At 41.3% G+C, this 12,246-nt stretch overlaps 1 protein-coding gene across 3 annotated transcripts in view; it reads left to right on the forward strand.

The window, feature by feature from the left end:
* The window catches only part of TXNDC11 (thioredoxin domain containing 11), a 64,272-nt gene that overhangs the window by 36,781 nt on the left and 15,245 nt on the right, over positions 1-12,246 (forward strand). For 2 of the 3 annotated variants that reach the window (XM_090277003.1, XM_090277005.1), the window contains 2 exons: positions 2,818-2,930; positions 5,085-5,285. In XM_090277003.1, coding sequence (XP_090133129.1) covers positions 2,818-2,930; positions 5,085-5,285 — 314 coding nt within the window. The remainder of the gene's footprint in view (positions 1-2,817; positions 2,931-5,084; positions 5,286-12,246) is intronic. The other variant, XM_090277004.1, reaches the window with a different exon arrangement.

Below are 12,246 nucleotides of genomic sequence, written 5' to 3' on the forward strand. Positions count from 1 at the left end.
TGCCTCAGGCCCCTTCCAAGTAGCACCTTGGGGACTCACACAGTTCTCCCAATCGCCATCAGCTACCCCATCATATTTTCCTTAATCTCATCAGTGGTCTGAAATCTCTTCCCTTTCCAAGGTGATTTTAGTTCTGGGAAAAGCCAGAAGTCACAGGGCACCAAATCTGGGTTGTAGGGGGCTGAGTCATCTGGGTGAATTGATGTTTCACCAAAAAACTCTGCATGAGAGACAATGTATGAGCAGGCACGTTGTCATGATGAAGCTGTGAAGCTGCCAATCACCAGTTGCCCAGTGCTGCGGCCTTCTGAATCATCTGAATAGTCCACGGAGGAATGTTCAAACTTAACACAAAATTTGATGCAGATTCATTGTTTTACTCACTTAGTCATTTTGAATGTGATGGTCACACAGTACACATGCTCATTCAATGGCATCTTCCACCCCTGCTGACTAGTACAGTAAAGTCATCATTGTTCACGCATGTGTATTCCAGTCCACTCTCCTTGGCTGCCAGGTTACATCGAAGTCATGCAAGCTGTTCTCATTTTGTTAATAATGGCTGGACTTTTTTTCTGGACAGACCTCGTATTTATACCCATGCATATGCATATATCTGTAGTTCTATTGTGTGTGTGTTAAAAGCCATAAGTTTATACTGATTTTCTCTGGTTCCAGTCTGACACCACAGGGTCCATTTTAGGGGTCCCCTTTTAATATACTGTATAACTTCTTTCTCTCCACCGTGAGAACCTTGGCTCTCACTGTCTTTATTTTTACAATATCTAGTTAAGATGCTGTTTCTAGTTACTGTTTTTTATCCCCAAGCCTTTACCCCTTCGTTGTAATGTGGTACGTTTGTGATACAGTTAGGTGGGATTTCTAGTGTTTGTATTCCACATTAGGTTCCCCCAGATCTGGGTTAGTTTAATGACTTGTTTAGTTTTTGAGCATGTAAAGGGTGTGAAACAAGAGTCTGATACAAAAAGTCTACGCGGAGGAGGGCCAGGCCATCTCATCCACGTTCTCCAGTTTCCATTTTTCCTTCTTTGCCCTCCTTTGCCACCCATCCTATAAACAATCAATCTCTGTAGTTTTGGTTTACTCTTCCTGTGTTTCTTTGGGTTTGTGCCATTTTAAACTCATCAGGTTTGTATTAAAGATCGTAGAGCATGACGTTGGGGACATAGTCACTTCTACTTTATCCTCAACAACCACTCCTCTGAGAGAAAGAGGATGCCACTGCTGGAAGGTGAGGCTTGTGTGGTTCAGCTAGAAACTTCATGTGTTTAGTACCTTAATATTATATTTTAGCTACTTGGGTATAACTTGATATTATTTAAAGTTTAACTGATTTTATTTCACATCTGCTAATAAAGCAGAAAATAAATAGGAAAAGAATGTACCTTTTCCTACACCATCTTATGCACCCTCCTTTAGCACTAGATATTTAAGTCCATTTCTAATCACACAAGTATTAGATTATATATACTCCTTGGGGAAAGAAAGAAAGCTTCACACATAAGGATAAAGTCCCTTTTGATTTCCATCCCTCAATACAGAACTACTTTTATTATCCTTTGAGATATTTTTACATTTCTAGATATATGTGCCAGTAGGAAAAAAAGAAAACTCTTGTTAAGTGTGAGGTTTTCTTTTTTACATAAAAGGTGTACTTTATCTTTCCTTAGCTTGCTTTTTCACTCACATATATCTTTGAAATCTACTAATGTTTTATAAATAGCCCTGCGCCATTGTTTTTAACATCTGCAGAGTATTTCTGAGTGACTTTTCTCACCTGTGACTCTTAGTGCACATTTGTGGATGCTAAGAAGTTGAATTGCGGGGCTACAGGCTCTGTCCTTGTTTCTTTGTGATCATACAGCGTGTGTCATTGCTTCTCCTAGTGGCTGCCATTTTACCTTTTCCACCAGCATTCTATCAGAGTACTCATTTCTCTATTGATCATCATTACTTGATACTTCTTGTCTCAAATTTTGGATAATCTGAGGATAAAAAGTGATATTTTGTTTTAATTTGCCTTCCTTTGAAATAGTGAAGTTGAATGTATTTTCATGTAATTATTAGCCTTTAACATTTTCTTTTCTGTGACTTCCCCATTTTTAACTGCTTTCTTTGTCTTACTAATTTGTATGAGTTATTTGTATGTGCTAGATTCATTCATTTATTGATCTTTTATCATAAGCTCAAGCACTGCTGTAGGTGCTGGGGGTAACAGCAATAAACCAGGTTTCTAATTTCACAGAACTTAAGAGGAAGTTGGACCAAAGAAAAGCTAAATAAGTCATTAAAATTATGTAGATGTTAGTAAGTGTTATTAAAAAATAGGGTAATGGTAGAGAGAGTGCCTGAGTGGGGTAGGAGCCCTAGTTTTCCCTTACACACTTTACCCTCTGAGTATTTGTCCTGAGATGGTGTGGGCAGGGAAGCTATCTCAAGGAAGGTAGGGTCAGAACTAAAGTCTGAATGATAAGAGGGAGCTAGCCATGGAAGTGTCCAGACAGAGAGAGAACAGCATATGCCTGGGCTCCAAGACGGGGAATGAGGTCAGGTCAGCACAGACTGCACAGACTGATAGAAACAGTGCAGGCAATTGTCGGAGATGTTACTCAGGAGTAGGCTTGAGGTCTGTATCAGGTGGAGGTTTCTTCAGCTCCTCTTCCTTCCCTGTCTAGGCTAGGTGACCAGAAAGAGCTATGCTCCAGGGAATTTGTGCATCAAGACTTGATCATTGGGTTTTGTGGTTGTTTTAAGGCATAGGCCTTTTCTTTAATAAAGGAAAATTTTCTGTTTCAGATTACCTAGGAACAGTACGATTTGGGGTTATCACAAATAAACATCTTGCGAAACTGGTATCCTTAGTACACTCTGGAAGTGTGTATTTACATAGACATTTCAACACATCACTTGTAAGTATTTTGAAATCACGTTTATATTAGTGCAGTGGTTCTTAACCTTGTTTAGGTCATAGACTTCTTTGTGAATTGAATAAAATCTATGGACACTCTAGGAAAGTGCACATGATTTTATATGCAAATTGAGAGTTCTTACAGTCCCACTCTAGAGCCCATGTCCCTGGTTAAGAACCATTCATTAGAGGGATCTTGAATTTAATGTCTAGAAATTCTTATAGTCTTAGGTTTTGGGACAGCCTGTTAGTTTTCCTTCTTGGATGAAATTGCAGAATTATTCTGTTGGAGAATTGTTACTCTGGGCTCATGTTCTCAGAATTTAAGCTTCCACTGGGCGATGTTCTTTGTTCCTTGGTTCCATTTACCAAGAGTAGCCATATGACATGCTTTTCTCCTTAGCTGATATAATGGATTTTGAAGTTCTTGTCAAGTCGCAGTGAGAAGTTGATGGCTTCTCATCCTAGAGAGCCTTGGTTTTCCATTGTAGTCTTTGCTCCCTGATTTAATTTGCTTTTGGTGGATCAACCTCAACTCAGCTATTTCTGAGCTTTTGACCTATATCCTGCTAGTCCTGTGCTTCCGCTTTATTTATTGCTACTTCCTCAGTCCCATCACTGAGAGTTTACTTTTCTTATGTATTTTTTATCTCTTAACTTCATTGACAGTGTCAGTGACTTAAAGGTCCAGTGAAGACCAGTGTCCCCATACCCAGGGACTCCAGCCCTTTAAACCTCGCTCCACTACAAGTCTAGTGCCTTGTAGGTGCAGTTAGGTGCTCTCCCGGGGACACCTCCTTGGTTGCCAGTCACCCTGGCTTCTGTATATTTCTAGTAGCCCAGGTGTTGTGCTTTACTTCTTACAGTTTATATCACAAAAATCAAAGGTATTTTGGGGTTTTCAAAAAAACAAAAATGTTTGTTACAATGTTTGAGTATGTTATTTCAAATTCCCATCGTCCCACTTTAAGAATCACTGATGTGATTGTTTGTCCGCCGCCCACCCACTCCTAGGGCCCCTGTCTGAGCTTCTTTTAACTGGATCTGCTTTTGCTGTCTGTCGTTTTCCTTCATCCTTCTTTCATAACATGCTATATAACCAACATATATCATATTTATAGTAAAATTAAAATAAATGGAAGAAATTAAAATAAATGGAGAAAAGATAGGCCTATGAGAATGACACTGAAAAATATATTGGGTTTACTGCATCAATTCCATAGTTCTTTAAGGTTGGTTGGTTGATTTAGCAGCAGAATTCCTTTTATCAAATGATATATTATTGGGATACTAGTATTTAAAAAATAAAAGCAGTGGACATCTTTGTTATAAGGCAATTTAAATCTCTGTATTAGGGGGGTGGGGTATAAAATATCTCATTCTGTGGAACCCTCCAAAACATTTTTGTGGGAGTTTTGTTTCAAACCCAGTGATTTATAGCATTGAAATTTCAAAAATGATTTTATATTGATACACTTTGGTTGTTATAGAAAAACAAAGCAAAAAATCCAAATGTCCCTTTTTTGTGTTCTACCCATAAGTGTGTTTTGTGGCCTGTACAAGTTCTAGGTCATGTATAGACTCATTCAAATATTTGTTGGGTTTCAGCTCTGTGTCAGGTGTTCTTCCAGTCACTTGGGCTACAGGTGAGCAATACAGATACAATTTTGCCCTGATGGAAGGTCCATTCCCACCCTATGAGCCAACTTTTGAGGGACCAACGTAAAAATCTGAACAATCCTTGACTCCATAATTTCTGCCCCTTTAGATATTCATTCATCCTTTTATAAAGTAATCCAATAACATCTAATAGCTCCCCTTTGGTTAGGGTAGTAGAGGTCCATGCTGCCAGCAGTAGGCAGGAAGAATTATTTGTTGAACAATAATCTGTCTAAAGGGAAAAAGATAAATCACATGATATGAAAGTCACCTCTTGCAACTGCTTTTGCTTTTTCCAGCCACTTGTGAGGAAATGCTCTGTCTGGAGAAGTTGAGCCAGGTTTCAGCTGCACAAGCGCGGGCAGGTCATGTCACAGCTCTAAGCCTCATCTTCCTCACCTGTGAAGTAGTGGGGTTCATTGGAGCTCTTGAGGACAGTACTGATGTGCTTTGATCTTGCTCTGCCTTTCATCCTCCGTGTGTTTGTCCTTCACAGGTCTTTCCCAGGGAGGTCATCAACTACACAGCGGAGAACATCTATAAGTGGGCCTTAGAAAACCGAGAGACACTTCTTCGATGGCTGTGGCCACATGGTGGAAAGAGTCTCCTGCTGAATAATGAATTGAAGAAAGGACCAGCCCTTTTTTTATTTATACCTTTTAATCCCTTAGCTGAAAGTCATCCTTTAATAGATGAGGTAAGAGTCCTAATGTTAAGACTCAAGGAGTAGGAAAACCTCATTCACTTGGACTTCTCTCATTCTATGTTCAGAATAATTTCCACTGGTAACTGAGTGGTTGCCAGGAGTGGCAGCTGTGTTCCTATGGCATTACTCCTTTCTCCTGTAAAGGAGCAGGAAAGCCCATGCTTAGGATAGGATCCACCAAAGCCTCTCTGGCCACGTTTACTGGCAGCTACTCAGGTCTGGGTGAGTTGCAGGGGACAGGAGAGCCAAACCATGCCTCTCCAGAGAAGGACCATATGTTCCCTCTTCCTTTGATGACTAAAGTCAGGGAATGGGACAGAGGGAATGGACAGAAACACAGGCAGGGTTTAGTGTGGCCTAGGAGATGTTATTACCATGGCGGTTGGCCAGACTGCTGGTCCTGGCCATCCTCAGCCCAACAGCCAGGAGCAGCAGTGCTGAGATTGGGATCCCTTATTTTTCTAAACCTTTCCTATTATGCAGGTGGCCAGAGCCTGCCCCTCCCTCCTCCTCTTCTGCCTCATCTGGTATACTCACTCCATCTGGGCATGAGTTTATTTAATACATGGATCATTTGGAGCCACTTGGAGAGAGCAGAAACAGTCAGGAGACAGTGCCTAGGATTGCTAAATTGGATTTACTGGGGGTTTTATTTTTTCCTTCCCTCAAGGATGCCTTAATTTGGCCAAAACCAATTTCAGACAGCCAGTGTACCACCAGCCAGGTTAACCAGACACTGCCTGTCCCCAGCTTCTCCGTGTGAGCCTAATTGTCTGCCTAGAGGGAATGGGGAGGCAGGGTTCTTGCCAAGCCAGACCTTTCACTTCGTTGAAGTTATTATCCTTGCTGGTGAGCATTCTGAATGTTTGCTGCTATCCTGGCTTAGGGGAAGAAAGAAGAGAAAAATGAAGTAGATTTGATTAGGGAGGACTCGAAGTAATAAGACTTAATTTCTTTAGAAAATCCTCACTACACATTTTATGAACTAAGACACTTCCAAATTACTAGGCCTTTACTGCATCTAATATTAAGAATTTTAAAGCTCTTTGTAGGAAAGGTGGGGTTTTTAAGCAAGGTGTGGGTTTTTAAGCAAGGTGTGGGTTTTTACTTTAACTTTTAAAGTTTCCTTCTGGAGAATTTTATTTTGCCTGGTTTGGGCATGTCAGGGTCCTGGGTGGGGTGCTATTTTGTGACCAGAGAGCCCAGGACCTCTGTTCAAGTGGTCATGGTTGAATTGAGGACCCTGGCGCTAGGGCACTTGCTTTCTAGCCCTTTGCTCTGGCTGAACATTTGTCCCCTAACTTCTCTGTCTATGGCCAGGCCTTCTGTTTATTACAGTTTTGCCAGTGGCTCCTTTCCTCAGGGCTCATAGTGTTCCTGCAAGGTGAATGGATTTATTTAACCTGTGTGTGGTTGAGGTTGCTGAAAACCAGGTAACATCTTAGCAGCAATAGAAATTAGCCGGCAAGTATAGTGTTCTGTGCAGTACAGTTCCCTCTTTATTTCAGATCACTTTAGCACATGTTTACTGAGCACCGTATCTGGGAGCCCCAAGGAAGAAAGGTGGAGAAGAAGCAGTCCTGGTCTCAGGATCTCAGTGGCTTGTCCAAAGGGGAACAAGACTGTGCTTATAAATCAAGGCAGAGGAAGGTTAGCCCCAGGCCTGGGTCAGGGGAATTGAAGGAGAGGACTGTGTCCCGGGAGCTGGGAACTGGGTAGGGGAGAGGTTGGGAGAGGCTGTAGGTGGGGCAAGTATTGAGATAGACCTTTAGTGGTGGTCAGGGTCTTTATGAGTTGAAAGAGACTTCTGAGAAAGAACAGCTTGAGCAAAGGCACAGGGGGAGGGAAGTTGCAATAGGTTTAGGTTTTAGGAAATAGTACAGATTTTGTGGTCCCCATAAATGGCCTATTGGAGAAGACCCAGAAAAAAAACTTTGGAAGAGAGGCCCTTGCGTGCTTCTTGGAGGACTTTCGCATTCATTGTCGTTACAAAGTCTAACTGACGTGTCAGTAAAGATGTCAGTAGAGATGTGCATTACTGTTATTAAAGTTTTCCTGGCAGCAATGTTCCAAAAAGTGAGAAGTAGTAGGATCCTGAACTTGGATGGTGGTGGTGGGGATTGTAAGGGGAGTGTGTGACCAGGGAAATAGTGATACACTGACCAGAAGTCTCTAATTCTAAACTCTTCGGCTCCTTGAAGACAAAATAGTTTAAGCCTTCATCCTTCTTTTTCCATTACTGCCTTCAGGCCTGACTTTGGGCAGACAGCTGAGGAAGCTTACATTGTGAGAAGAGTGAGGTCATTGTGGAGTGAGGGTAGTAGAGTTGGGGGCTTGCCAAACAAGGAATTTTGGAGCAGCTGTAGAGGGGAATTTGATGGGGGTTAGTAGGAGACAGTGATGTGATGGCTACACTGAGAGGCCCAGTCCAGGACGGGGCAGCTGCTCTTGTACATGTGCCCACTCCCCACATAGGAGAGCACTGCCTGCACTGCATACAATTTCAGGCCATGGCCCCTGGTGTCTCCAGAGTTCTAGAGAGGTCATAAGACATCTCAGTGTGTTTATCAAAAGAAATGCTTCCCACAGCCAGCAGAGTCTGTGTGACTTGTTTTCAGCTTTAACAGTCCTGCTTTGAGACATTCACAGTCAATGAGTCTGGCAAGCAAAGACATGGTTTTCTTATTCAGGCTTACAGATTTCTCTGATTAAAGAAATGGAATGAAGCAGTTAGAGGGTAAACATTTAAATTTATTTGCCAAATATTCCTCATTAGTTCACATGAATTGAATATGACATCAAGTGATTTACATATGGAATGTAACTTGAGCTGCGTTTTCAAAACTGCCTGTTATGTAAAATAAAACTGCTTCACTTTATAGGAAAAAATAAGAATTCCTCATTATTCAAGAGCATTACTCTATACAAAATATTGTCTTTTTAAAATATATTTTATTGATTATGCTCTTACAGTTGTCCCAGTTTTTCCCACATTGCTCCCCTCCACCTGGTACCCCCCATTTCCTCTGGCAATCCCTTCCCCTTAGTTAATGTCCATGGGTCATGCATATAAGTTCTTTAGATTCTCCATTTCTTATACTATTCTTTTTTTTAAGTCTCTCTCTCTCTCTCTCTATATATATATATTTCCAATTATATATTTTAATTTTTATCTTTATCAAAAAACACATGTACATAATTTTAAGTCAAGTAGTATAAGGTTTATAAAAACAGAGAACTCTTCTCTAGCCAATACATTCCTAATTACAGCTTTTCCAAAACAACCTTAATTATATTCATGACAGTTATTTCTTCTCTCCATTTATATATTTTTTAATTTACAAAAAATTTTTAAGTGTATTTTATTGATTATGTTACAGTAGTTCCAATTTTTCCCCCTTTGCTCCCCTCTGCCCAGTATCCCCCTTCCCTCCAGCAATCCCATCCCCTTAGTTCATGTCCATGGGTCGTGCATGTAAGTTCTTTGGCTTCACCCTTTCCTATATTATTCTTTTTTTAAAAAAAATATTTATTTATTTAGTTGTTTATTTATTTTATTTTTAGAGGGAGGTGAAAGGAGAGAGAGAGGGAGAGAAACATCACTGTGTGGTTGCCTCTCACTTGCGCCTCCAACTGGGGACCTGATGTGCAACCTATTAATGTGCCCTGACTGGGAATCGAACCAGCGACACTTGGCTTGCAGCCTCCTATATTATTCTTAACTTCTCCCTGTCTATTTTGTACCAAACCATTATGCTTATTAATCCCTGCACCATTTCCCCATTTTTCCCCCTTCCCCCTCCTAGCTGATAACCCTCCAAATGATCCCCATACCTATGATTCTGTTCCTATTCAGGTTTGCTTAGTTCTTGTTTTTATTTTTTAGATTCAGTTGTTTATAGTTGTGAGTTTGTTGTCATTTTAGTGTTCATAGTTCTGATCTTCTTAAGTAAGTCCCTTTGACATTTTATATAATAATAGCTTGGTGATGATGAGCTCCTTTAGCTTTATCTTGTCTGGGAAACACTTTATCTGCCCTTCCATTCTAAATGATCACTTTGCTGGATAGAGTAATCCTGGCTGTAGGTCCTTGCTTTTCATCACATTGAATACTGCTTGCCAGTCCCTTCTTGCCTGCAAAATGTCTTTTGAGAAATCAGCTGATAGTCTTATACACACCCCTTTATAGGTAACTCTCCGCTTCTCTCTTGCTGCTTTTAGGATTCTCTCTTTATCTTTCATCATTGGCATTTTAATCATGATGTGTCTTGGTGTGGTCCCCTCTGGGTCCAGATTGCCCGGGACTCTCTGTGCTTCCTGGACTTGTATGTCTATTTCCTTTGACAAATTTGGGAAGTTTTCCTCCATTATTTTTTCACATAAGTTTTCCATTTCTTGCTTTTCCTCTTCTTCTGGCACCCCATGATGTGGATGTTGGCACATTTAAAATTGTCCCAGAGGTTCCCAAGCCTCTCCTTATTTTTTTCAAATCTTATTTCCTCATTCTGTATTGGTTGACTGTTTTTTTCTTCCTTATGTTCCAAATCATTGATTTGAACCCCGGTTTTCTTCCCTTCACCATTGGTTTTGTGTGGATTTTCCTTTGTTTCACTTAGCATAGCCTTCACTTCTCTTTTACATTTGCTGTACTCAAGCATATCTGTCAAGCCTGTGAGCATCTTTATAACCAGTGTTTGGAATTCTGCGTCTTTTAGGTTGACTATCTCCTCGTCACTTAGTTCTCCTACTGGGACCTTGATCCGTTCTTCCCTTTGGGCCATACTTCTCTGTCTCCTCATCTTGACAGATTCCTGTGTTTGTTTGCCTCTGTGTCTTAGGTAGAGCTGTCACACCTGTTATGTTGTAAGGGGCAGAGCCTTAGGTATTCATTAGTATGGGCAACGTGTTGTACCACGTTGTGGCGCTGTATGTGGGAGAGGGGTCTGAGAGGGAACAATGTTGCTTGCTCAGCACTCAACCCTTTTCTAGGCACTTCTCCCACTTTGTACGGGATTGGCGCCGCTCTAGCTGTTGTCCTGGCCGTTGTTCCCAGAGTGGATGGCTCTGTGGACGTTCTAGGACTGTGGGGGCCCTTTAAAGAAGTGGACTCTGCTGAGAGATGGGCTGTTTCTTCCTCCACCCCAACCCTCACTGGTTTGCACAGTGACAAGTAATGAGGCTTTATTTTCCCTGGTGCTGGGACTGTGAGCTGCGTGGTCTGGTCTGAGGCTGGGAACGCTCCCCAGGTGTCCCTCCCGACTTTTTAAAATGTGTGACTGTGCTTTCCGCTGGTCTGCCACTGCTGCCACTGCCACCCCCGCACTGCATCCTCTCTTCCCCAGCTCCACCCCTCCTACCTGTCTGGATAAGTATTTTTTCTTTGTATCTTTGTTTGTTGGACTTCCATGCAGCTTGATTTTCTGGAACTTCTGGTTGTCTCCAGTTTTGAAGTAGTTTTATTCCTCCTTAGTTGTAGAGGGAGATGCAGTGTGTCTGTCTAGGCCTCCATCTTGGCCAGAAGTTCCTATACTATTCTTAATGTCCCCCTGTGTACTCTGTACCTACTAATTTGTACTTCTTAATCCCTGCATCTTTTCCCCCATTCTTCCCCTTCTCCCTCCCAACTGATAACACTCCAAATGATCTCCATATCTGTGATTCTGTTTCTATTCCGCCTCTTTGCTTAGTTTGTTTTTTAGATTTAATTTTTGATAGTTGTGAATTTATTGCCATTTTAACGTTCATAGTTTTGATCTTCTTTTTCTTGAGAGCTTGTTTGGAGGTTCTAGCAGGGGAGCGCAGCTACTCGTATACCCTTGACCGAAGACCGGTCCTCTCCTCTATTTGGGAAGGTCGTCCTCTTCGACCGAGCGCGCAGCTTCGGGAGGGACGCACATGGATCGGTGAGGGAGGAAGGGGACACCCGCCTAGCCAGCCAGATCAGCCGAATCAACCCTGGCGATCAATGGGGTGACAGATGTCGCAGCCAGATCGCCCTCACATCCTGATCTTCTTTTTCTTAAATAAATCCCTTTAACATTTCATATATTAATGGTGATGATGAACTCCTTTAGCTTTACCTTGTCTGGGAAGCACTTTATCTGCCCTTCCATTCTAAATGATAGCTTTGCTGGATGATAGAGTAATCTTGGTTTTGGGCCCTTGCTTTTTATCACTTTGAATACTTCTCACCGGTCCCTTGGAGCCTTAAGGTTTCTTTTGAGAAATCTGCTGACAGTCTTATGGGAACTCCTTTACAGGCAACACTCTGCTTTTCTCTTGCACTTTTAAGATTCTCTCTTTATCTTGAACCTTTGGCATTTTAATTATGATGTGTCTTGATGTGGTCCTCTTTGGGTCCCACTTGTTTGGCACTTTCTGTGCTTTCTGGACTTGTATGTCTATTTCTTTCACCAAATTGGGGAACTTTTCTTTCAGTATTTTTTCACCTAAGTTTTCAATTTCTTGTTCTTCTTCTTCTCCTTCTGGCACCCCTATGATTAGAACGTTGGTATGTTTGAAATTATCCCAGAGGCTCTTTAGTCTATTCTTGTTTTTTTGGATTCTTTTTTCTTCTTGCTCTTCTGATTGAATTTTTTTATTTTTTCCTTATGTTCCAAATCATTGATATGATTTTTAGCATCATCCACTCTACTGTTGGTTTCCTATAAAATTATCTTTATTTCACTTAGTGTAACCTTCATTTCTGCCTGGGTCTTTTTTATGCTGTTGAAGTACCCAACGACTTCCTCGATCATTCTAATAACCAGTGTTTTGAACTCTGCATATGATAGATTGCTTATCTCCATTTTGTTTAGTTCTTTTTCTGGAGTTTTGTTCTGTTCTTTCATTTGGGGCATATTTATTTGTCTCCTCATTTTGGCAGCCTCCCTGTGTTTGCTTCTATGTGTTAGGCAGAGCTGCTTTGACTCCTTGTCTTAATAGCATGGCC

This window comes from Furipterus horrens, unplaced genomic scaffold (genome assembly GCF_987537825.1).
Source record: "Furipterus horrens unplaced genomic scaffold, mFurHor1.1.pri manual_scaffold_5, whole genome shotgun sequence".
NCBI classification, from domain to species: Eukaryota; Metazoa; Chordata; class Mammalia; order Chiroptera; family Furipteridae; genus Furipterus; species Furipterus horrens.